At 37.5% G+C, this 27866-nt stretch overlaps 1 protein-coding gene across 1 annotated transcript in view; it reads right to left on the bottom strand.

The window, feature by feature from the left end:
• The window catches only part of HS2ST1 (heparan sulfate 2-O-sulfotransferase 1), an 83875-nt gene that overhangs the window by 10268 nt on the left and 45741 nt on the right, over positions 1-27866 (bottom strand). Inside the window, exons 2-4 of the mRNA XM_062004079.1 lie at positions 11828-12066; positions 5239-5324; positions 1633-1771 (exon numbers count right to left, since the gene is read on the bottom strand). Coding sequence (XP_061860063.1) covers positions 1633-1771; positions 5239-5324; positions 11828-12066 — 464 coding nt within the window. The remainder of the gene's footprint in view (positions 1-1632; positions 1772-5238; positions 5325-11827; positions 12067-27866) is intronic.

Below are 27866 nucleotides of genomic sequence, written 5' to 3'. Positions count from 1 at the left end.
TGTATTAATTTTTTTCTTAATAAATTGCAATATGAAATTAATTTGTAAGTTTTCAAAGAACATACTTAATCACAGTAGAGGTTGGAAGGGAACTCTAGAGATCATCTAGATCAATCCCTCTGCTAAAGCAGGTTCACGTAAATCAGGTTGTACAGGAACGCGTCCAAGTGGGTTTTGAAAACCTCCAGAGAAAGAGATTCCACATCCTCCCTGGGCAGCCTGTGCCAGGGCTCCGTCACTCTCACAGGAAAGAAGTTTTTCCTACTGTTCAAGTGGAACTTCCCGTGTTCTAGCTTGTGTTCATTACCCCTTGTCCTGTCACTAGAGACAACAGGAAAAAAAAGACTCACCCCATCCATCAACACCCACCTCCCTTTAGGTATTTATAAACGCTGATAAGGTACTCCCTCAGTCTTCTCTTTTCTAGGCTAAACAGCCCCAAATCTCACATCCTTTCTTCATAAGGAAGATGCTCCAGTCCCCTGACCATCATGATGGTCCTCACACTGGACTGTCCCCAGAGTTCCCAGCCCCTCTTGAGCTGAGGAGCCCAGAACTGGACACAAGACTCCAGATAAGGCCTCGACAGGATGAAGCAGAGAGGGAGGAGGACCTCTCTTGACTTGCTGGATACACTCTTCTTGATGTATCCCAGAATGCCATTGTCTTCTTTGCCATGGGGGTACATTGCTGGCTTATCAGTTTATTATCAGCCAGCACTCCCAGGTCTCTCTCTGCAGAGCTGCTCTCCAGCAGGTCAATCCCCAGCCTGTCCTGGTGCAGGGGGTTGTTCCTTCCCAGATGCAGGACTCTGCACTTGTCCTTGTTGAACCTCATGAGGTTCCTCTCCGCCCAACTCTCCAGCCCCGCTGACTGGCAGCACAGCCTTCTGGGGAGTCAGCCAGTGCTCCCAGTTTGGTATCATCAGAAAACTTGCTGAGGGTACACTGTCCCCTCAATCCAGGTCATTGATGAAAATGTTGAGTAAGATTGGCCCCAGAACTGACTCCTGTGGAACCCCACAGGCCTCCAACTTGATTCTGTACCATTGACAGAACCCAGAGGGGATGGTGATCATTCAGCCAGCTCTCGATCCACCTCACTGTCCACTCATCCAACCCACACTGTCTTGAGCTTTCTGATGAGGATGTTATGAGACACAGTGTCAAAGGCCTTGCTGAAGTCGAAGTAGATGACATCTGCTGCTCTCTCCTCATCCAGCCAGCTAGTCATGCCCCTGTAAAAGGCTATCAGCTTGGTCAAACAGGATTTTCCCTCGGTGAATCCATGTTGACTCCTCCTGATAACCATCTTTTCCTTCATGTGTTAGGAAATGATGTCCATGATGAGTTGCTCCATCACAGGGATGAAGGTGAGGCTGACTGGCCTGTCCTCCCTGTCCTTTTTGAAGACTGGCACAACACTAGCCTTCCTCCCATTCTCAGGTACCACCTCACCTGTACTCCAATGTCACACTCTGGTCCGGTACAGACACCAAGGGGAGAATATAACTTACAAAGCCACCATCATCAGAAAGCCTGATACAAGAGCTTTTATCAGGACATATTTTTAAGAAGTGTTTTCACGATGAATTTATTAAGAACAACATATATATAGTAGAGTGTACTTTACCTTTTTGTCCCCCTGCTTTCGCCGCCGCAGCCCTGGCCTGTAATCATCTCCAAAGCGCAGAAAGTAATAGTAAGAAACTAGTCGTTCTATAGGATCTCTTATGACATTTATGTAAATTGGTTTCTTTTTAACACCAAACCTGAAGTAAAAAAAGGAAAAAAGTCTTTTAAATGCCAAAACAAAGCTTCTCATGTAAACCTTAAAAGCCTATTGCTATTGATACAACTGAAATCTATATACAAAGAAGATGCTGGTGAGAAGAAGTTTAATGACTATGTCCTCTTGTCCTCATGTCCAGCGTGTTGTGTGGGTGTGAAAGGCAGTTCCATGTCAGCTTTCCGAGAATTGTGATTTTCATTTTTTTCACTAGAGAAACAAACAAAACTGAAATAGACACAATAGATACAAAAAATGTTTATACAACCACCCTGACTCTACAAATGCCTTAATTAGCCTAGCAGCCACCTACGTTTTTGTAAGTACAAGGAAGTTTGATAGAGTTCCTGCCCTCCTGAACTGTGCTATGCAATGCTGCAAGTGGTTTTCTTGGCACGTGTCCAGTCATCAGAGACATGAACTCTAACAGAAAGAAGACAGAGCTCATCCATTTCTTGGGTTGAATCCATATGGCTGTGCTTTTAAATATAAGGCTAAGATAGTATCTGTAACCATATTAACTTATCTAAATACATAAATTTTTCCTTAGATATTCACCCTAAGCAAATTTTGATTTACTGTGGTACAACCAGGAAGCTTGATGTGTCATAGGACACACGAGAAAGATTTAAACCACCAGAACTGCTTTGTGCAAATGCTCCCTTTCAGTGATCTACATTCAAGACAGTTCTTATGATACATTTCTCAGTTTTATTTTCTTTTCCATTTGAGACATTATCATGGCAAATAAATATAGTACCCAAACATTAAAGAGGTTATATCACAATGGAAAATGCAAGTGTGTCAAGTGCTCTGAAGTAGAGCTAGGAGCTGGAAAGAGCAAAATCTCTTCTATTCCCATGCAAACTGGGAAACTGTTCTGCATTGACAGAGGGCCATTCAAGCCTCCTAGTTTTGATAAAACAGAGACTGCTCATAATTTTAAGATGTAGTACCATTTTTGTTAAAGTGGCACTCTGTAAATTCTAACACCAGATATTGCTCATATGAGGAACCTTAAGCTGAAAAACTGAAGAACAGAAACATGAAATAAGCAGAAGAAGAGAAGTTAGAACATAAAACAATTAAAAGATTTTACTTTGGCAGAAGACCAACACTACAGACAGAGCAACTGATTGTTCGGATCAGCAGAGTACCAATGAATCAGATTGAAGCAGTTAAAGGTGGTATTGCTGACATGTGCCTGTATGACAGCTCTTATGCCCCAAAGTCCACCAAATAGGAGTGTGTGACTGTTTCAACCACTTTGATGAAAACTCCAGACTTTAAACTGCACCCTCTTTCAGGTTCTCTGAAGCACCTGGGACATGCACATGTGTCCCCTTTCACAGACTTTATCCCAAGTGCAGTGCTTTATTGTAGTAGTAGCCTCAACAATAATATGTATTTGTGGGTTAAATGAAGATGTCAAAGCCCTTGGAAATGCTTCTGTTGGATTGTACATTCTTAAGGATTTGCATATGACCTCACAAAATTATGGTAATGTAGGCCACTCACTATTGTAACTTTATTAATAATGATAAGGATTTGGCAATTGCATTACGAAAGAACGTCTTCTCCAACCATCTAGCAGAGAAAATGGGGAACATGGGTTGATTGGAAATTGGGGAAGAAATAAAAAAGAAAAAAAAAAATTAACTTTTATCAACTTCCATTTCTACATGGATGGGTTATAATAACCTGTGCTCAATATTGTAAGTCATTGATTGAACCCAGTACTTCAAGCTTCAGCATAATTTAAGAGGTACTTCTTAATTAATATTTAACAGTAGACTTCAGTCTGATGTCTGCATTTAAGCAGGTATAGGCTTTTCTGAAATATTTTAAACTTCTCAACTAGGAGAATTTTCACTACAAGAACATACCTCACAGCTGTAAATGTGTGGGCTTTGCCAAGAACAATTAGAGTATTAAAGACATTATTTTAATATTGAAAACCTAAAGTATGAGAAAGCAAGTTGTTGTGGGAATAAGAATTGTTTAGATGAAAAGATCATAAACATGGGTAAAGGTCTTGGAAGGAAGATGCAGATGAAAGAAATCTGTGAAACTGATTAGATGCTTTGCAGATGTAAAATTATTTTAGTTTAAAAAAAAAACCAGAATCTGAAAATGCTTTCAGATTTATGAAGTGAGCAATGTGTGAAATGACATTCACCTTTGTTGTTCCAGAAAGCTGTTATTAAGGATGAAGTTTATTAATGTTGCAGTACTTCAACTTTAAAAAAGTAGAAACAAAGCTAATGGAATTTGGCACAATTTAGTATATTTATTGATTTGAAATTAAGACTTCTTGCCTGTTACTTTTTGTAAACTTCAAGCTTTAACTTGGGGCCATTGGTAATTTCCAGCTACCATTGTAGCTTTTAGCCTTTTCTATTATATACTGGGAATCTATGAAGCTCTCACTTCCCTCTCATGCTTTATATAAAAAGCTAGAATTTAAAAAAATCACTGTGCACAATAGATTGAGTAATTACAAGTAGTGACTGAAGAAAATCAATTCTTACATACAAACCCCTCATTTAATTAATTAAATGTTTTAATACACAGAAATCTGCATTACTGAGGACTATCAGCAAGAGGTAAAAGTATTGGTTACTACTGTTTGTGCAGTTGAACATGCTGAGGTCTGAAAACTCTACTTTCAATTTTAAACCATTTTCTGCATGCTGCAAGGACAAGAAGAAGCACTACCTAGCACACATCATAAGAAAGACTGACTTGTCAGTTCAGGAGGAAGTTTCTCAAGACTGAGCTACTTTACTTTAGATCATTTCTTTAGATCCAAAAGTAAAAATCCAACAATGAAAGAAACACATGGAAGTGGGAATATAGATATGATCCTGAACCTTTGAGGTTACTGGAAGGACTTTTATCTTATTTTAGTTGTAGAAGTAGTAAGATTTAACTCCATCAGAATTAACTCAATGCTTTTTTACAACAATTCAAATTACTACAGGCCAGAAAAACTACTTTACAATGGAACTTCTAATATTTTTATGAAGTGTAAAAGGATATTCTGATAGAGAAGAACTTAATAACTTAAGAGGCAGATGGTATTACTTGTTAAATGAAACATATTTTAGAATATGTTCCAGAATGGGACGCCAATCCTAAGGCAGAACCACCAGCGCTCCAGAGAAAAGACAGGATTTTCAGTAAAACAAGCCTGTTAATTCAGATAAAGAATACTAAACCTAGCATGTAAATAGTTCTGAAATAAGAGTCGGTTACATTTTGTCACACAAAAAGACAAGAGCAAAGTGTGAAAATCAAACCCAAATATTGTTCATCAAAGGAATTTCAGGAAGTTTTTCCACACTGCAGCAGTCAGACTTCCATCACTAGAGGGCACTAATATCCCATCTGCAGCCAAGCGACTGACACTACTACACTACTCAACAGATAAATCCAAGGGTAACGTACTTTGCAAAGTCCAAGTAAGATATATGTCCGTGATAAAATCCTGGTTTCATTTCCTTCCAGGATGTCACATTCTTCACAAATCGGACCTGTAAAAGTAGACAACAGAAAGCGTTTCTCTACAGTTGGAACACATTAACTTTCACCATCCATGTTGTTTTCTGGTTTCTAAGCAAAATCTTACAAAGCATTAGTAAAAAAAGTCTATTTTGAATATTACCAAAGAATTTTTGCCAGCTAAAATAGACTTTTCTGCAAGCATATAGATGACTCATTTTAGATCATTGCAATTTAATGATCAGAAACTACAGAAAAGCAGAATACAGCAATCAGAAGGGCAATTCAAGGAAAGCTACCACAAAAACATCAGCACGACAAACAATTGTTGTCAGTCTGTTTTATTTCTAATCTGAAAGGAAGGTGGAATTCCCTCAGCAATAAGTAGAAATGCAAGTACACCTTTGATGGAATTCTCTGATCTGTATTTAGACCCTCAAATAAAAACGTACTGTACTTAGAAGCATGTTCTTCAACCTATTTTACTGGGACATAAGAAAGAAATCTGATGGCGTATTTGCTCCCTCACCCCCAAATGCAATGCATGAGTAACACAGAAATTTTATAAATGTATGCACTCTAAATTAGATCTATAGTTTACCATTTTGAATAGTTACCATAAGCCTGACATTTCAGTGACATTTCTATGTGAAAGCATGAAGTAGCCCTTAAACAAGGCCTGATAAAGCAGTTATAAGCAAACTATTCATAAAAATAGGAATAACTTTACTTTTCAGAGAATAAAATAAGATATATGCCCCAAACTAGAAATTATGATCAAATTAAATGGGACATGCAAACCCTGATATAGCTTGGCTTTATTACATGAACAGAACATTTTAACTCATCAAAGTATTTAACTCTGAAGTTATTTCAAAACTATTGGATAATAAGATGATAAACTTGTACTACCTGGACTGTTTGACAATGATATGCCATTTCTGAAGCTAAGAATTTTAAGATAGCATTCCCTGTTTACCTGCAATATCTTTTCTATACAGTGATACAGATCATAGAATGGTAGGGGTTGGAAGGGACCTTTAGAGATCATCTAGTCTAATTCCCTGCAGAGGCAGGTCATCCTAGATCAGGTCACAGAGGAACATGTCCAGGTGGGTTTTGAAGACTTCCAAGGAAGGGGACTCCACAACTACGAAGATACTGAGGTGAGACAACAAAGTCAAAAAAAGGACAGTTTGAAAGCTCAAGACAACAAAATAATATTCTGTAAGGCCTAATGGATTGAGTGTCCTGAAACATGATATTTATTATTTATGATAACCAACCAATCAAGGGTTTTAAGAGGCAAGACTGGCCTGCTACTGTTCCTTCAAATGCATAAAGCTCATAGTCAAACATTTAAGAGGTTGATAAAATCTTTCCTTGTTTCTTCAAACATTGGCTCTTGGACTCTCGGGTAGAAGAAACACATGTTACTTTTTAATAACAGGCAGCACTCTTTTTTTTGTGTACAAGTTTCACAGTCTCTAGCATTTCACAATTTAAACCACATTTGGCGTATGAAATTATGGCAAATGTAGCTGAAGAGCATTGCACAATGTTATACAATGGTGTTTCATAAACTGCATTAACTGCCCCCAGCACAAACTGGTAATATATCTATGAAACTTTGAATCCAGTTGAACTACCTGTACTGCTATGAAAGAAATCACACTTTCATTGACTGTACCTTTGAAGAATTAAGGACAACATATTTTCAGTGGAGAACTTCAGCTATGAACATTTCTATACCCAGAAAACAAGTTTTCTAAATGCAAAGTATATATTATCCTGTCTTCCCTCAACCCCAGACCCCCGAATGTCTTGGTTGGTTGACACAACAGTTATGCTGCCTGTTCTGCATAGCACAGCACACATATTAAAGGGTGCATTTCAGGTATGTTTCCATTAACAAGATCTCTGAAATCTAGTACCAGTTAGATTTTGGGTTCTAATAAACTAAGACTAGAGATAGGGACTTATTCAGTGTGAAATCCCAAGGGCCAGTCTTAGATCCTCATGGCACCACCTGGCACCAAACTTTAGATGTTACAGTATTAGTTTAAAAAAACCCTTTATTGTTTTTGTCTGACAATGTGAAATAATTTTTATGAACACAAGAGAGTCATTCTAGCCTTCTATTTATGTTATACACACTAAGAGAAAGCTGGGAAGATTTTATAAGACAGAGGTGAGATTTATGTCCACCTTAACACACCTTAACGTCCACCAGCAACACACAGAATTAAGTTTTAACACCTATAACTAGCCTGAAGGCAAGAGAAGTCCCCCCATCTCATTTGCAGCATTCCAAACATGAAGAGTTGTTACAAGTCATAGCCTAATGAGTCTAAATTAACACATTTTGGGGCAGAGGTAAATATTGCTTGCTGCTTTACCTTTTTTTTTCAGGGCTTAGCAGATTTTGAAGCTTTCAAAAGACTGAGCAAGCTTCTCCATCCAAACCCAACTGAATAAAATTTGAGGTTACTTTAAAAGTTCAGATAGAAGTGAATGAAATTCCTGTGAAGTTGTTTCATGGTGCTTTTATATAATCTCCTACAAAGTTGCTTCACAGCCTTTAGTAAGTGAGAAATCAGCTGAGCTTCACTGAATTAAAATGCCAGATCAAACGTACTTTGGGGGCGTAAAATGTCCTGAAAGGTAAGTTAAATACATTCAGTTTCTAGGATGATAAGAATTTAAAACAAGTCCCAGTGAGGCAAAAAACCCCAAAACCCCAGCATACTTAGTCTGAGCAAAAAGCACTGGGAAATCTAAGCATAAAAAACAAAGTGTTGCTGCAAGCTGTCATCTCTGTTCACTAACTGCTTCCATCAATACCTCTTTACAGCCTGAGCACACACATACACACCCTTGGCCCCCAAAAGGTCTGGTACCACATGGACTTTTAGGTACCAAAAAAGCCCGAGCTTTGCACATGATTATATTATAGTTTTGTTTGTCAATTGCTGAAAAACTGGCTTAAAATTAAAAATAACTGGGGGAATGAATATCACAAGCCCGGGCTAGTGAGGACACATCAGGATTTTGCATTTGAACTACCAAAAAAAGCCTCTCAATTACGACCGAAGAACAACAAAGTGACCTCACTGAAGGAAATCTTCAACTCAAATTTAAAGACCAAGCATGATAAGATGATGGAACCAGAATTCCTCTGCAGGAAGGTACCGGTAGCTTAGCTCACCTAACTTTCTTGCAAGCTAATAACTTACAGTTTGCTCTAAATCAGAGGGTCTGAAACACTGGAAACAGGCTAGCACCATATCATTGGCTGCATGCCATGAGAAATCACAAGCAAGCTTAAGGCAAGGGCTGCTAAGCAGCAGTTTTGTGAGACGATGAAGACAGAGCTCACCAGTTCAGTCACGGCGGAGTCAGGATAACCGTCTCACATGAACAAGTCTTTTCCAGAAGGAAAAATTCAATTGGCACATGTTCCACATTAACCACTAGTAGTCACTAGGCCATCTAACTCCAAGAGAAAAACTCTTATATGTTCAGGAGCACATGATAGTACTTCTAACAGAGTCACTGCAACTTTTCACGTGTTCTACTTCTGATATCTGTCGAAACCTTCAGCAGCAGAAGAAAAAGATACTACTAAAGAGTCAATGCAACTGTGCTGTCCCCTGAGATGCTACTGTTTTAGAACACGTTTGGAAGCAAGATTATATATTTTTCAGGTTACTCTTTTGAGAAAAAAGAAGAAAGAAAATGCAGAAGAAAAAAAGAACAAGGAACAGATAACAGCAAGCTGAGGACTGTAACGATGTATAACTGTACTATGGCTTTTCTATGTCCACAACGGTACAGAGACCATGTTCTCATACACTATTGTCTAATAATAGACAAAGAATACATGCTGCAAGACAGAACAGTAGTTTCATTTTAAATGTCTAGGATGACAATTTCACCATGTAACAAAAAAGTTAAACTTTGCATGGCTGGTATGCCATCCAACTAGCTAGCCATAACACAGGCATACTTGTATGGACAAAAAGTATTGGTACTGAAACATGCAAGCAACAAATAAAATACAAGCACACAACTACTCTGATTTAATGAAAGAATTTTTGTTACAGATCATACAGGTCAGAAATGCAGTATGGGCAACATGGCACTCAGCTTGCTGCAAACAAAAGGCCCAACCTGTGGAAAGAGGGGCAGTTCCCAGGATCTTGCTGTCAGTGAAGCTGCAAAAGAAAGGAGGGCTGCTGGGACAAATTCCATCTGAAACTAAAATGGATGTTAAGGACTTTTATAGGATTATCTCCAATCAGATGCTGATTATATTTGGAGTAATTTTAAATAGGGTGGGAGTTTTTTCACATTGATTTAAAGAAATAAAGATTTCACATATGGGCTGAGAACTTTAAATCAGTTCCAGAATTAGTTTGGAGTACAGCAGAATTAGTGCATGACAAAGGGCTCACTATTCTACAAATTTATCATACCCAAGACGTTCTTCAGGTTGCTTAAGAAGATTTGCTTTAAACAACACCACTACCGAGGAAACAATTTTGTCTCTATGATGTGTTTATGTATTTTACTACTGGTGCATATACACCTAATGAGCTCAAGCAAGCTATACCAATGAAGGTGGCAAGTGAATATTTCATGCAAATCCAAGCTCACAAAGAGTAAACCTCATCAGCTACTATTCAGCACCCTTGTCATCTGCAGAATTATGTGTTATGGCTTATAATGGCAAGTTGCTATCTCAATATACTGAAGATAAATTGTTATTCTTCTTTGAACAGCTATGCAATATATGAAGTTTTTCACTGTCAGCATCTCCCAGCTAATGGACAATGAAGAAAGGGACTGTCAACTGTCTAATTAAACAAAGTCATTTACCACCTTGGACTATAGGATAGTATCAGACAAAGGTAGGACTGCCAGTATTGTATACGTGCCCAGTATTGATGGATTTTCAGTTTTTCAAATGTAATTCTTAAGAGGGAAGATGAGAAGAGTTTTTCCTAGACAAAACTAAGCCAGCAAAGAACCAATTTGATTTGAATGAAATTCAAACAAAAGTGTAAATTTAAGGCAAGGTTTCCTATGTTTTGATTTATACCATCAATGACTATCTCTCCCATTCTTTCACAGACCACCATATTTCAAAGAAACACCTTGACAGAAACAGACTCTGCGGTTGGAAGTGCAGTACCAAGTATGACTGGCCTGAGTATGATTTCTAGTTAACAGATACAGGCTTGTTCCATCCTTAAAAAAAACCAAAACAATATCACTCTGCTGCAGTGCAAAGGTCCTTAACACTTGCTATACACAGTGGACAGGATTTTAGGAATGGCTACCAGATTTACTCTTAGCAATCTCAGTAACCATGCATGACCATATTACCTTCATATTTTGGAAAAGATTTCACAACAGCAAAAACCCAACAGTAACACAACCCCAGTATTGCAAAATATGCAGTCTCACACCAAGTACACTGTATGTCCCCTGCACAGACATCCCTACCCCAATCTTTCTCCCTCATACAGGGCTGAAAGTGGAGGCCCTGTTATCATCTGGTTCCCCTCACCTCACTCCAGCAGCTGTGCCGAGCTGCTTCTGCCTGTAGACATGCACTTAAAAAGAGCTGGAAGCCTCTGTGCTGACATGCTGCAATGCAGAACAGCTCCTGCCTCTGCTGCATATAAACTTAAGACAATCAGCATACAATCAGTAGTACAGAGCTAGTAGTTTAGAAATATTTGTTTTACAGACGGAGATGATGACCCGGTGGTGTTTCAGACCTCAAACCCGGGTTCCCTGCATGTGCACTCATGATGAGCAAAGAAATGTTATTTTAAAAACACAAAAAAACCCTGCTCCCTCACCACATTCCACCCTAAAAATCCCACAGGACTGATCCTTCATCTATTTTTAAATACACAACATCTTACACAGTGGTAGTCATGATTACTTCTATCCTGGGACTACACTGATTTCAGCAAGAGCTTTAAGTGAATGCAAAGTGACCCATTTAGAGTACAATCTATTTACAACCAAGTTCATTCTGGTTTTTATCACCTGTGAGAACAGACCAGACCTAGTACCAATGACGGAAGTATGGCCCTGACAAGGAGATGGCACAGTGCCTGCACTAATCCAAGAGAAAATCACACAGCCTGCATTCATGGCAGGTGGAGATGACAGGCAAGTACTGCTGCACACTCAAAAGGCAGACAGTTGACAATACAATTAATTTTTACAGTTATAACAACAAAGGTCATTTCTGCCTTAGATGTGTTCCTTTTTATCTTTGTTTTTGTCTGACAAACAGATACTTACCACCTCCAGTAGCTCATCAAAAACCTAAATTTATTGTTTAATAAAGAATATTAATTAATTTCCATAAAGAAAACATAAACACATTCATTTATACTGGAAAATGTGACACAAAAGCCAATTCCATCAAATCATGTAAGTTTGCAATAGCAAAACAGTTTTCTATAGGTTCCTCTTGTTCTAGAGAGACATCCCAAATGCAGCAGCTTACCTGATCTTGCAGAGACATAACAGGATTATTTTTGGTTGTATTGATATGTAGAACATGATATTTGTTCTTCGCACAAAGATCATAGGCAATATTTGTGAAGGATGTGCTGGCAGTCTTAGGTACTCTGTTGTAAATAATCACCACATCATCTTCTTCATCCAGTGTCACGTCTTGTCGGGGGCCATCTACTGTATGACGTTGTTCTATTTCTCTGACTTCATGTCTTGCGATGGCCCTTTCTGTTAAGGATGAGAAATACAAGATTTTGATGTAAATATCACCAATTTTGAACTTTAAACCACAGAATGCAAACAACTTGGTGAAAAGCTGTAATTCGGCAATAAAGGGATTACTTTCTGTAGTATATATCTCTGACACATCTCAAGCAAAATCTAATCTATAAAACGTACAAATGATAAAAGGTGAGTTAGTCTGACACAGATCACGAAGACTAGAAAACAATACGTTTAGGGAACACAGAATACAGTAATTCTATGACTCGCACTTATGTTACTGAAAGCCATTGCCGCTAAAGAAAGATGTCTGTAATGCACTACCAAAACACAATACAGACCCAAAATATCCCAAATCATTTCTATAAAACACCTGTTTTTAAATTACAACAGAAGGAATAACTCAAGCAATTTGGAGAATATGAATTTTCTGAACACAGTAGAAATGCTAACACTAGAGATTCAGTCAATTAACTATGTAGAAGCACTTGAATTCAGATTAAACCATTGTTTTGTTATTTCAATTGATACAAGCCCCAAGTGCAAAGCATTACAATAAACGGGTTTGCAAAAATTTAATTAGATTTTTTAATTCCAAGTTTGACAAGAATAGAAGCAAGAGGTCCTTATGAAACAGTTAACATTAAGGTGAAGTGTGCTCTCTGAATACAGGAATACATGAAACCTATCAAAAAGAAAGAAACTGGGAAAAGCAAGCTATGAACAAGACATTTTGGCAAGGTGAGTACATTGCAAATAAACCATTTTTCCTTTTATACAAAGGGCAATACTGTGAGTAATTGAACTCTGCTTCAAGTGCTAAAAGCCTATTTGGAAAATAAAATCCACAGTATTATAGCCCCCTTTTTTTCCCCTGCTGTTGAATATCAATTACTTTGTGCTGATTCAGACACAGCTTTGTTCTGTTCTAGATAAGTATATACTTCAATATGATTTGTAATATAGATGTCAAAGCATCTTTTCTGATTCATTTATTTTGATAGCGCCTTTAATAATGTATTCAAAGAAATCCACATTGGCCAACAGTGCAAACTGAAGTTGGTACCACAACAGTAATCTGTAATTCTCTGTATTATGTTCTTACACAGGTTATAGCTCTTTCTGGATGACACACTAAACAGTAGTGGCTCTTGGCCTTCCCTGGCTTCTTTTAACCAAACTCGCTCTAGTCTCTTTCACCATATCTCTGTAATTGTAACATAAAATCACTTTTAAAGCAGAATCATTAAGCTGTGAACACCACTAGCCTGTAATTCCACATAAATTGTCTTCAACCACAAACTTCCATCTGTCTGAAATGCTTCAAAGCTTAAGCTCACTCACTTTTCTCATATGCTCGTATCTCACACCCCATAACTAAGTTACATCAGTATGAAAATGTTTGTAGAAAATGCTTATTGAGTATATCTCAATTTTCCATATGACATCTGTTGCTCCCCACTACATCAGTCACAGTTTTTGCTCCTTCCTTTCTCATTTGCTACCTCTCCTATCACTGCTGGCGAACGTCCAATTTTGGGAAGAGACAGGCAACAGACTCAGGTTTCTTCTATCCGAAAATGGCTGCAACAAAAAGGGACTGACAACTTTCTCCTTCCTGCCAGTAATAGATTAGAGGAAGCATTTGGTAGAGGACATACTTAACCACATGTCTGCCGAAGGCTACATGATACTGAGTATCACCTAGAGAGGCTGAAATGATACTGATTTAATTTGCATTTTCTACATCATAGTAGTAGATCTCATCTAGATTTGAATTAGAACTCCACAGAACTCCAGGGCTGATGAAGCTGGCTGGTGCTGAGGGAAGCTTCCCCTTTATACTGCAAGAGGTAAACATTTGTGAGGAATAGACACGATTTGCAAGAGAAGTGATGAGAAGTGCTCCTCTAATGAGGTATTTGAAGCCATGATGAGTCAAGAATTAGCATGATAAGCACACTTTAAAGGCTATGCATAAGACATAAAAGATGTATGATTAGATGCAATTAGCAGAAAGGCTATTGCATACAATCACCTTCAACTTCTATGGTGACAGTGGAAAGGAAGAATACATGCAAGCAGGAGAACCTTCACAAGAGTGAAGCTCACAAAATATTCTATTGGCAAAGAATAAGGAGACTTAAGATTTCAAATTAAAACAAAAACTAATCATTTCGATGAAGAACTGAAATAACTTTTTTTTTATAAACTGTAATAGTTAAAAAACAAAAGCTGAGATCAAGTGCAAGGGAGAAGCAGATGAGGCACCTGAAGGTGTCTAACCTTGTCAGTCAAACTAATTGCCTATCTCATTGTATAGGCAGTACCATATATGATCAGCTACACTGGTTATTTAACAGCAGATGAATTACTTGCAGAAAGCCTTCAGTTGGCAGGAGTAGATGTTTTGTAAACAGAACATGCTTATTTTCTCACCTATTTGTCTAAATGTTCTTTGACAGCCTCCTTTATCCCATTTCTGTAACTGTCAGTATCTTCCCATCACTTACATTTCTTGAGCCTTCCTCTTGTAGCAATAACCCAGGAAATATCATGGCTTGCAACAAGTTGGTTTGCCAGTCAGATGCTACCAGAAAATAACACATTAATGGGCAAGTTACATCTTCTCCTTCAGGAGAAGCTCAAAAAGCAGCATTCAATCTGTATGCCACCACTCATTGTGGAAAAATTCAACTTTATTTATCTGTTCTTGCAAGTCAAAGCAGTTTGTCAATAAGTTAGAACGTTAGTAACAGGAAAAGTAACTCCTGGGGAGAAATTAATAGACCTAGTTGGATTGCTTAGCCCTATTCTGTCAGGATCACAACTAATAAAGTGACCTGTGAAAATGCACCAGATTGATGCAGATCTGCAAAAATATTTGAAAATACAACTGAACAATATTTATATAATTATAGAAACAAATCACTGATCATAAGCAGTTGTCTACATTCCTTGCACATTGAAACAGACGAATGTCTTAGGTGAAACAAGTTTATTTGCATTTACTTCAAAGCCAAGTGTTAACTGCATACTAAATATTATCTTCCCAAGTGAAATAAAGCATTGATTTTAACAACTTAAAGGTTAACAAAACCAAATGTCTCCAATTCCTCACATTTTTCACAAAAGCACAAGAACCTCCTGGGATTTCTTAACACGAAAATCTATCAAAACCAGGAACTCTTCTTTCTCCTATAGCTTAGCACTTACCACTCCTGATGAAGGATACCTTTTGAGCCTTGCTGGCTGTCAAAGTCAAGTTAACTGAGTATCTGCAAGAATAATTCAGAGAATACCACTCTGCTTCCCCACACTATGCTCTTTGTCCTCTATTTTCCTTCTGTATGTATCTATGGATACTATTTAGGCTCTCTCCTCGATGTGTCTTATGCACCTGCCATGCTTCCTTGTGAAACTTCCCACTCAGATGAGGAAAGGCTGAGTCTTAGAATAAATTTTAGCTCAGTAGTCTTCAAGTGTTATTAAACAGAAATAAAAAAGATACAGATTCAAACTTCACTCACAGTGATGATACAAGGGAACTAGACAGCTCATATTGATAGCATCGTCCCTGTGCAAACAGCAATACCAGTTGGCACTTTAAACCAATAAACAGGTTTCTTCTAGTTGGGAAAAATATTGAAGGCAGCTGACTTGGTGTCTCAGCTTTCTTCCCACTGTGCTACCAGGCCAATTAGGCAAGCAGCTGGTAGCTAGAGGCACTGAGCAGCTCTCAAGCTGTTTCCCTGCCCAAAAGCTGCATTCAGCACATGATACTGAACCCAAGCAGGACGGGAAAGCTACTCATTACTGAGTCCATTCTCTTCTGATGAAGAATGAAAACTGGACAGCAGCTTAAAAATGAATCATAATTATGTAGCAAAGTTAATGTCCTGATTCATTTTCAAATTATATACACCCACCACATACACATAGCCTTCATCCTTCTCTGAAATCTGGCCTCCTCTGGGACCTGTTTAGCAGCATGCTACTTATAAACTAAAACAGTGCTTCTCTATGTTGATATCAATACTTTGGGGCTGGAGAGCAGAAAAGAAAGAATCAATGGTGCCATGACAATTTAAAGCCATGGAAGATTTGTGTCACTATACTCAATTAAAACTTCAGGAAAAAATATAGATTGAATTAATTAAAAAATGTCTAAAGTTAAATTTGTTCAAGGTATCAGTATTAACATATTAACTTGTTCAAAGATCTTTTATAAGTCCAACTCTATCCTGCTCAGTTTCCAGTCTTACTAACAGCAGAACCACTGCATTCGTTCTACAGCAACTTCATGACTTAAAGACCAAGATGTATTTTGGGCAAGACTTTGGTTTCTCCTATTTTCTCCTCCTCTGTAAAAGTAGTCCAGTAGCCTGCTGTCTCTTTAGTGCTGATTAATGAATGTTTACTATTCTCAAAGGCAATTCTGGGTGAGCCATTGGATGAAGGAGCGGGGTATCAGTAAAGTGCAGCAAGTACAGAGTTCTTGCTCTGGTAATTATAGTGCTCTTAAAACCAGTCCAGAGGATTTCAGATTCTCTCAAGTGTGATTCCTTACATATCTACTCTTAAAACAATAATTAACTACTCCAGTTCTCCATTAGCATATGTAAATATGCAATATGCAATATTACAATCAACTTAAAGAAAGAATGGAGATAGAAGTCTAAACTGCTAGTCTTAACAATGTCTCTGTCAGAGCTAAGTGTGAAACAACACAATATAGGCACATTTACCCCATTGCAACAAATTTTCATTAAGAAAAATAAAAGAAAACTGCAATTTTAACTAAATTTTCTCAGTCACCAGTGAAAACTGACGCTTGCAAGAACTTTGATACTTAAGCAGTAGACAGAGGCTAGATGGTCCCATTACATTCCAGGACCCCTTTCCCACATTTCTGCCAATCATTTCACATCTTCAGGAATTTTGGTTAAAAATACCATTCAAGGAACCACATTTGTAGAAATCACTGCTAATGCCATATGCAATAGTCATAACTTATTCTAGTTGAAAAGAGTAACACAGACATTTTGTTTTCTTAGATAATATCTATGCAGCTCAGAACAACTTACTTAAAATGTCTTAACCTTTAAGATAGTTTAACATTTTATCAAAAGAGACTGTTGGTCTCATTGCAAATCCAGCTATCTTTAATCAGCCAATCAACCATCTACGGAACCCTTTAATTCAACACTTATTATCCTTTAGAAGTCCTCAAATTCCAGGACAGGCTGAGCACCTAGGTTCTCTGAGCCCAGTTCTGACCTATAGCAAGAGAAGGTCACACGCAAAGTACATTCAAGCATGGAAACAGAACAGAAAACCTAATAACAGAAAAGATTTACATTTTTTTCAGACTAGTAAAAAAACTCGTATTTCCCTGCACATTCTAAAAGTTCAGTTGCCTTACTGTCAAGAAATTCTAATTACTAATTTTAGAACTTTTGTTCCAGTTTGGTTTCTTTTCCGGTAAGACATGAAAAAAAAAACAGGTATAAAAGGTCTTTTGTAATAAAACTCAGTAGTTTAGTGAAATATTAAAAGCTACTACACATGGCCAAAACATTGTCTTTAACAGTTGTTAATGCATTTTCAGAACAGTCCAGACAGAAGAGAATTATTTTCAAACTCCAAACTTTCAAATCCAACAAATGCACATCACAAATAGTTAAAAGGAAAATACACACATACTCTTCCCCTCTCTCCAACCCCCCATCCCTCCCAAAATAAAGAACCTCCAGCTAGGCACTGAGATCGTTAACTAAAATCTAATTCAGCAGCTGTCTGAAAATTAGAAGTAGTGATGCTGAAAAACCTGCTAGTTTCATTAGCATTTGATACTCGTCATTTAACTTCAAGATAGCATTTTTTGCCAGGGCTTTATTTTCAATATGTAAGTAGAAGTATATTGATGAGTGTGTAATATTGTTAAGGGTTTGATATTAAGATAATAAATAAATAAATAAAAATGTTTATTCAACAGTGAAATCACTTTCCCACACACACATCCAAGCTGGTTTTAACATCACAGCCTGCATTTCTCATTTTGCTGCAAATTCTTTTAGTTTATCAGTTGCATTTGTAAGGAAGAAAGTATTTAAGGATGAAGTTCCTCACAAGTATTGCCTTTTTTATCTATTTATTTATTTACATAATCAAAAAACTACAGTTAAGATACAGCCTTACACATTTTTCTTCCAGCATTCTGTTGGGCAGAATACTTTAATAAAAGACTATGTTGTGGCCCTTTTTTGGTATAAGACCAGATATACCATGACTACAAAGTCAATCTGTGTTTTTTTAGTTACATAATAGGACAGGTAAGGGCCTACATCTCATGTTGTCCCAGGAAGAGTAAAACTAACCAAAAATCCATAAGAAGACACAGATCAGATGAACTACATTTAGAAATTAAAGCTTAGGGATGCCAACAGGCTTGGTTACTCTCAGAAAAAAAAAAGGCTTATAGAAGGTATTTTTGTATACTAGAAAAAACACTTCCATTTATCAAATAGCTCCATAAACTCTTCAACTTCAGAACGAGCTGTTTTGCATGACACAAATGTTGACTTCAAATTAATGAATTATCATGAGAGCAAACCCAAAAGACACCATTCATCGTTGGTTCTGTCCAGTTACTTGGAATTTCAGGTTTCTTTAGGACAAGGAAACATGTAAAGAGAAGCATGTAATCACACTAGGAAAAGGTCTGTGTCTGTTCCGAACTCTAAAACTGTTAGTAAACCATTGGGAAGCACTGTGACTATGATAATAGCAATGAGAAATATTTGCAAATCAGGGATTTGTTCTCTAAATAATAAACCGCAGCTGATCATGTAACAGCAGTGTTTGCTCTTATTTATAGTGCCACAATATCATAATGCAGGTCTTCAGTGTTAGCAAGTTAATGGAACTGTTTTATACAGGGATACAGATGTTACAAGAGTTCCACTGTACAAATGTGCATGTCACTCCTTCAAGCAAAATCCCATTCAAGTAATGAAAGAAAGCAAAATCAATACAGATCATATGACTCAATTTACTAAGGCAGCCTGGAGACTGTTTGCTATTTTTATACAAACTTTCTCCAGACATACAATCCTTAACTTTTCTAAAAGCATACTGGCTAGTGTGAAAGCAAAAAAGATCACTAAATTGTCTGTTAAAATCATAAAAAGACCTATATGTATGGACAATGCTGTATTATAGTATGTCACTATCACATGTAATAAAACTAATTGACAAGATATACTGTTATTTCCAATATATCACACTTGTATCCTTGCTTGTCTTCACACTTGGATAAACTAACCTAATCTGGAAAACAAAGTATTGACAGCTGGTCTATCAGCCAAAAAAAAAAAACCGAAGACAGCAAACAGCATTGTCTTCTGATCAGAGTATCAGACATGGTTAAGGTAGAAGATTTGAATATTTATTAGAAATCCTAGGATGCTAAAGTACCAAGAATAAACTTATGATAACTCCATGTAGCACCAACAGATACAATGTGATATTCACTTAATTAACATTGTCTATATACAGACCAAGCATTTACAGGGATTTCTAATGTAGTTATAATAGCTTGTGTAAAAGTCCTTTGAAAAAAACAGAAATGAGTCTCTGAATGAGCCTCACTGTTATTAATTCATAACAGAATTAATTTTAATTACATTTTTAAAACACTAGCTAGAAAAGCTATTATATTTTTTGTTTTCTTTGTGAAAATCATTTATCTTGCTCTTAGCTTCATTTAAAGAACTTTGATTTAATTCTATATCCTGGTGCTTTATATACAAATCAAAAGTATGTCTTATTTCTAAACAAAAAGCTGCAAATTGATATTTGATAGATTTGCTACCTCATGTAGCTTAAATATCAGTATATATGTATATTTTTAAATGTTTTATCTTTTATTCCAACCCTAAGCTTGCAGCCTACAGACCTCACCTGATGAAAGAGATACGCATGAATAAAGATAAACTCTAGCAACACACAGACGATTCAAAAATTACATTTCAGGAACCTCACAGCCATTTTAAGTAAATGAAAGTACGAGAAAAACTCCTTTTTAATTCATAACTAAATGAACACTAAATAATTTATAAACTACCTTCAGACAACTGATCTTGCAATATCCTATACCTCTTCACACCTGAGGGGTCCAAGCTATACTCAGGCAGAACTACAAAAACAAATACACGCAGTATCAACCTGGTTCCTTTCTGAGTAAAACAATTACCTGATTTAAAAGCAGCCCTTCCGCTCTGATTGTCAGAGGTTAAAAGGAGCAGTGGCCCAGTGGACTCAAGGAGTCAGTAGAGGGAATTTTACAAAGGAAAGTTTGCAAGTCCTCACAACACGTACCCTCCTCAGCCTTACTCTGGAAGTTCAGTTGGGCTTTTGTCAGAGAAGCCCAGATGAAGTCTCTAGGATTAGTTTGAAATCATGCATTAGAGAACATTCGTGACATAACTAGCCAGCTAATTGCAAATGTTTCACATCTATCCTCTCCATGCTACAGAACAGTAGCAGTCACACTTAGTTGAAATACACTTGCATAGCAACAGTGCTACTATTACAACTCGTTGCAGCAGACGTTGATTGGCAAAATCAAAATAATACAAGTATGAGCTTTATCTAGTTTCATGTCAGTGTGATATGGAGCTCCTTATCCTTGGTAAAAACAGAAACAGTTCATGATTGGTGAGGTGTGCTGTAAGGTGGTTTTGTACAAAAACCATCCCATTGGTAAGAGTGCCAGCTGCTCATTGAAAGCCTCTGGGTGTTAATCCTGATTTGGATTAGATTAAGCTTCTTAATTAAAAAGAATTCTTTCCCTACATGCATGAGAAGTATTTTTATTTTCTCCTAAATAACTGCTTTTTAAACAAGGAGGACTACTTGATGAAAATTTGACCAGAACAAAAGAACATGCAATTCTGTCACTGCATCATAAGTAGCCACTGCAAAAAGGTAAAAACAACTTGCCAGATCTTTGATTCCACAGCAGTAAGGGATACAACATATTTGTATTAATTAATCTCTAACAATGCTTCCCAACTAAAATGTACCGTGATCATTCACTATCAGAAAATACATCATCACTGAACTAATTAAAAGGCAGAATTGCAGAAAAGTACACTGGATAATGCAATATCACTGAAATGAAAGTCAAAAAGATTTCCTACAGAAACTCCCCAATAAGACCAAAGAAAAGAAGAATCCAGATTATCTTTTTGGTATTTAAAATTTATTAAAATATTCCTTTTATGAAGACCCCTTGAACAATGTGAAAGTTACTTCAGCTTTACATATAATTTTGTTGGCAGTCGATGTAGAATTGCACAGTACTTAAACAGCTGACTGGTCTTGGCAAAAACAAAGGAAAAAAAAAGAAAAAAGACAAAAAGGAGAAAAGACAAAGAGGGGGGTGAAAAAAATAGAAAAATCCAAACCAATCACCAAACACCCATATATGTGGACAGATTATCTTTTGCAGACATTAAGACTTTAAATTGTTAGATTTTATTTTATAGAAGCAAAATAATCTGCTTCCAATAATAGTCAATAGCCTAAAATCTAGCATTAACCCATTTCTAATATGGCTGAAATCTGTAGAGCTCTCTAAATGAATTATCCTTTTGCCATCATTCACTAAGAAAGTGGTTTTGAACTGTTGATATCGAGCCACTTAATATATTTTATTTGTAATGAATATATGAAATGGTCAGCACAGATTTGAGTAGTAATGTTAGAACTATGCTTTAAAGTAAAGATTTGTTGAAACTTCATGTTCCCAAAGAAAGGTGTGTGATGTTAAGAATTATGTGCTCCTACCAGTGATGCAAAGTATTGGTCTCAGCTCAGCTTTCCCCAGACAACCTGTACAGTCGTAACACTTCCTTTCTAAACCAGTATCAAAGCTACCCAAGTCATCTAAAACAAGTTTTTACTCTCTATTCTTCACATCTCCATACATAGACTCCAAATTTCCCGAGTTGCTTTGGGTTTAAGTCTCCAGTGACCACAGATGCTTTCCATATCTATATATATATAACTTAAATTTGCCCTGCTGTTGCATTAAGTCACCATCCTCAAATTCCATTAGTCTCAATTACTATTTTTGTACACACAAAGGTTGAAAAGTTCATTTTTAAGTTCACAATCTTGTTAGGACATATATTTAAATATCTTTTGGTAATTCAAATAAAGTATGTATGAAAAGCCACACAAGTCTTCCTAGCTTGCTATACAAAGTGGAAGTTACTTTTTCAGATGGTTAAGTCAGAAAGGCATTGTAGTGATTTTGCCTAGGCCAGGTTTTTGGTAGTGGGGTGGCTACAAGGGTGGCTTCTTTAAACAAAGAATTGCCAGAAGCATCTCCTGTAGCTGATAGGGCTAATGCCAGTCAATTCTGACATGGACCCTGCAACTGACCAAGGCCTGGCCAATTAGTGATTGAGGTAATGCATCTGTGAATAACGTATTTGAGAAGGGGAAGAAGTTGCTGCTCAGTTGCAAAACTGCAGCAGCAACAGGGAGTGAGAATGTGAGAATATCTCAGTAGACACCAAGGTCAGTGGAGAAGGAGGGGAAAGAGAGTGCTTAGATCCCAAAAGAAAGATTCCTCTGTGACCTATGCTGAAGACCACGGTGAGGCAGCTGCCTCCCTGCAGTCCATGGAGGACCCCAGGGAGCAGAGATCCACTCACAGCCCATGGAGGACGCCACACCAGAGTGGGCAGATGCCTGAAGGAGGCTGTGACTCCATGGGAAGCCCACAATGGAGCAAGTTCCTGGCAGGACCTGTTAGTCTGTGGGAAGAGAGGAGTCCACACCAGAGCAAGTTTGCTGTCATGACTTTTGACCCTGTGAGGGACTCAGGCTGGAGCAATCGGTACCTGAAGGACTGTTCTCCCGGTCCATGACCCACATTGGGGCAGTTTGTGAGGAGCTGTCCCATGGGAGGCTCCATGCTTGCAGCCCATGAGCTCATGTAGCCCATGAGAAGGGCCCACATTGGAGAAGTTCCTGAACGACTGTCTACCATGGGAGGGACCCCACAGTATAGCAGTGGGAAGTGTGATGAGGCCTCCTCCTGAGAAGAAGCAGTAGCAAAGTCCATCTGTAACGAACTGACCGCAACCCCCATCCCCTGCACTGCTGGGAGGGAAGGAAGAAAAGTCCTGGGAAGAGGGAGCGGTGGAGGGAGCTGTGTTAAAACTAGTTTTTATTTCTCATCTCCCTGTTCTGATGGTTCATTTATAAATCAAATCCTTTTCTCCCCAAGTTGAGTCTGTTTTGCCCTTGATGTTAATTGCTGAGTGATCTCCCTGTCCTTATCTTGACTCACAAACTGCTCATTGTATTTCTCTCTCCCCTGTCCAGTTTAGGAGGGCGAGTGATATTATGACTTGGTGGGCATCTGGCACCAAGCCATTACTCTGGGAGGTGGATGGGACTATTATAATCTTCTGTGGGAGGACATAGCAATTGATATAGTTTTTTGTAAGAAATAGCTTATTTATCTGGGATACTTCAAAGCAAAAAATACCACTAGTGAATTCTGTTTCCAGGGAGATGACATATTACCTTCCAAAAACATGTCACACACTAAAGTTACTCTTCAGACTGAGTGAGCAGAGGAATACACGAAAAGGACTTCTCTGCCATGACATAGACTCTCTGGCAATGGTGCTACAACAGGAACAAACTAAATAAACAATTTTTTTTTCAATAACAATGAAAACCAAAATCAAAACAAACTTTTGGTTTATGACCTCAGCAAATTTAGTTGCAGCGGTTTGTGAGGGAACTATCCACTTACACACAAAGCTGTAAAGGCAGGAACAATTTGAACACAAGTTTGGGCAGAAATATGGGAGGAAAAGCTAAGAGGCTAATAGTCCTTTGTAGTATCACATGGTTCAAGGGAAGCCCCAGGATAAGTAAATAATAGTCAGAATGTGCATACTCTGTCTCCTCAGTCACTTCTCTAGATCCACTCTCTGGATCAACAACTCATATCAACTTTTAAGGGCATCCTCATCTCTTCATGTCATTTTCTATTCACTGGACTTTTCTTAAAGGAAGCAACAACATCATCCCTTCTAAAAAGGCAAGGAAAAAGAACCAAGCAGCTGTGCAGGGGAAAAAGAATGAAAGCTCCCACACAGAGAGTTCAGTAAATTGGTATTCAGAAATAAATAACAGACAAACTTACATTGTTTGCTAACAAATAATTCAGCACTACAGTATGCCCATAATAGAACAACATCTGCACACCAGTCTCCTTCAATTGCATTATCTCATATCTTCTTAAAGTTTTCTCATTTTTTTCCCATATCATAGGATCATAGAATGCTAGGGTTTGGAAGGGACCTTTAGAGATCATCTAGTCCAACCCTCCTGCAGAAGCAGGTTCACCTAGACCATATCTTCTTCCTCTGAACCTTTCAGATTGTTATGGCCTCTCCTCATATACTTCTGGCACCCTGCTAATAATCATATGCTTCTGCTCATAGTTCCCCATGAATCATTTATACTTATAATGACCTGTTAGGATACAGCAAGGATCCCATTTCTACTGTCTCCTTGGAAAGCTAGTGTTAATGCCCTTCACCCAAATCCTTTTCTTTTTCCAATACACATTTTATCCTTCAAAAGGAAGAAATACTTTGACTGTATGTAAGTGGTAAACATATACCTCCCTTGCTCACACTAAAATAAAGTATAGTCTTACTAGTTTTACATGCTCAGATAAAAGTAATTGATCTTTGTTTCTGAATAGCCCCTTCAAAATATTTTCACGACTCTTTTGATACATAGTTCATACCATGCTATCTTCTCGGGATATCATGGGCTGACATCAATTTGCAGGATTAAAACCCTGAGTGAGTGAAAAAAAATCTCACTATGTTTCAAAAATCACCATATCAATGAGAAAATGGGTTGCTTTTTGTCAAAAGAAAATTCTGGTTAGAAATTCTAATAGATCAGGACTTCACATCTCTGTACTCTATTAGCAAACAGCCAGCTGAGAAGGTAAGAGAACTCTCACGCAAGGTATGGAGCTGTACTTCAGTAAATATGTACATCTACTTTTTTCAGCAAAATTAAGTTAAATTTAAAAGAGGTTGTTCTACTCAAGAGGCCTCTCAGTGTTCCAAAATGTGGACAAATTGTCTCAATGATAACTTGGATTAAAAAGTAGGTGTTTCTTCCAGAGACTACAGAAAAGGCCTTGTTCTATAGTCAGTGTTCAAGCTTGAAAATTCAACAGGTAGAAGAAACTTCACTCCACTTTACATGTGCCACTTCAAAAATATTTTGAATTTTAGTAAATGTTGTGTGCCACAAACTTTTTTTAACCTATTTTCCAGCTGAAGTACAATTTCTGCAATATATTAACTTGTAAAACTACTATTGACAAATGTGCATAGTAAGGTTTACTGCAAAATATAGCATGTTTCCAAACAGCAGGTTCCTGTTAAACAAGAAAAGCTGAGCTGCCACAGCTCAGTTCTGTTTTTGTGTCTTCCAACTGCTCAGAGGGGGAAAAAAGTTGTTATAAGTGTTGTGGGGGTTTGTTTTTGTTTTGAAACCATGATTCTCAGCATCTTTGAAGCAACAGTTTCACACTGCTTCTCTCCAAGCAGGAAAACATGACTTTGCATCAGAACACAACAGACATATCTCCTGACATCATAGGAAAGATGTCGCAGGCCGCTGTGATGTGACTGGCAATGGGGTAATTGACAGGAGTTTAATGGCTCTGTCTAGCCCAACAGAGCCGTGGGAGTCAGACTAGCTGTCTCTGCACATCTGTTGTAGATAGAAGCATTTGAGAACAATCCCTGCTTTCAGCCCAGATACTAACTCATTCAGCATATTCATCAAAAAGGCTGCTGAATCCAATGGCTTTAATTTTACAAAATGATAGAGCTATACTCCCTCATGACTGTATACATGAATAGTTCCAACTTCTGAACTTCGGATGTATTTCTACTGCCTCCTCAGCAAAGGGTCACTCTATGCAAAGCACATAGTCACAGGAAACAAACCATAGAAAAGTAGCTTATCTATAGAGAGCACTTTTGAATTGATAACAGCTGAGCTGCAAATCCCACAAAAACTCACGTTCATGCCATTAAAATGTCTGCAACTGTTTTGGTGAAAGGAACCACAGAATTGTTTTGGTTGGAAAAGACCTTTAAGATAGAGTCCAAACACTAACCTAACACTGCCATGCCCATCACTAAATCATGTCCCTAAAGAACCCAATATATTTCCAACACTCAACATGGACACATTTCTTTTTAGGAAGTCAGTGCTCTTTACAATAACAATTTAGGGTATTACAATGCTAATGCCTTCTAGGGGGAGCACAGCCCTCCTGCTCAAAGCCACTGCCAGCCCAATTGGGAAGTCATAGCATTCTGGCTCGTGTAATGCACAATACAGTTGGCCCCAAGTTAGTTGTAAACTAAATTGAAATAATAATAAATATTGAAACAATTTTCATGTTAATTTTATTATTGAGATTATCATTAAATGTGAAAGATTAAAACTCTTGAGCAATAAAGGTATTTAAAGGCAGCCTGGTTGCAAAGCTTAGAAATAAAAGCAACAACAGTTTACCATTTATCATAGAATAGTTTGGGTTGGAAAGGGCCTTTAAAGGTCATCTAGTCTAACCCGCTTGCAACGATTTACAGTCAGTTGTACACAAATCAAGATTGACATGTGATGAAGAGCATGAATAACACAGGTAAGGGGTTTATTTGCCTTCTTGTTTTCCCATGACATGAGTACACCTGGTTCTCATTACCCAGCCATCCGTACCAGCTGTGAAAGATTGAAAATTTCATTTTAAAACATATGCTGACACACACCTTTCAAGAGCTAATGTTTTAACAGTTTTATCAATTGCTCTTAATACTTGAGGAAATAACATGAATTGTCAAAATTAAAATGATATCTGTTACTGTAAATGCTCTTTAATCTAGTCCTGACTAGCTGAGAAACACACTGCAGAGATCACAAAAGTCACCTAGTAAGAAATACTTCAGCAAGTTTCCTGTTTTTACTGCCTACTTTTTATTTTCCAGTGAATCAAAATGTACATTTTATTGTATTAATTTACCATGGCAGTGCAAGTAGTCAAACCTTTCCTGTGAAAAAATACTCGCACTAGAAAAACGAGGCAAGATCTTAATTAGGGGAAATTTTTGTATCAAGGAAGCCGTCTTTAAAATCAGTTACTTTTCTTCAAAATTAAATGAATCGTTAAAAATATAATTAGTATGTACAACAATCACTTGAAAGCCTATCTCCTGCTATAGGACATTTCTATTGGGCAGCAATCTGGACTGCATTATAAAACACTATTACACATGAACAGATGGAAATCATAAAATGATATTTAGCTACAGATTTCCTGTCAGAAACTTATATAAAAAGAAAGGGGGAAATATGCTCAACATTTTCCATTAGCCAACATCAAATTACTGAGAAAAAAAAAATCAGAGGAATCCATGTAATGCCTATGACACAGCAACCTATTTTTAATCTGTATTTTTTCAGTCTCTTGCATATGACAGGCATAAGTAAGACAATGTTTTCACCTTGAAGCACACAGTACAGGATAAAACCAGATAAACTACCCACTGAAGAATACATGTGAAAATATATTTCAGTCAAAATTAAAAGCTAACTCTTCTCAGGTTCAAATTCTTACTTTTGGCTGAACACTGCTGGAAGTCCGTGAAGCCCTACAGAGCTTCACA

This window comes from Colius striatus, chromosome 10, assembly GCF_028858725.1.
Source record: "Colius striatus isolate bColStr4 chromosome 10, bColStr4.1.hap1, whole genome shotgun sequence".
In the NCBI taxonomy this organism is placed as follows: domain Eukaryota; kingdom Metazoa; phylum Chordata; class Aves; order Coliiformes; family Coliidae; genus Colius; species Colius striatus.
This window is presented reverse-complemented; position numbering and strand designations above follow the sequence as displayed.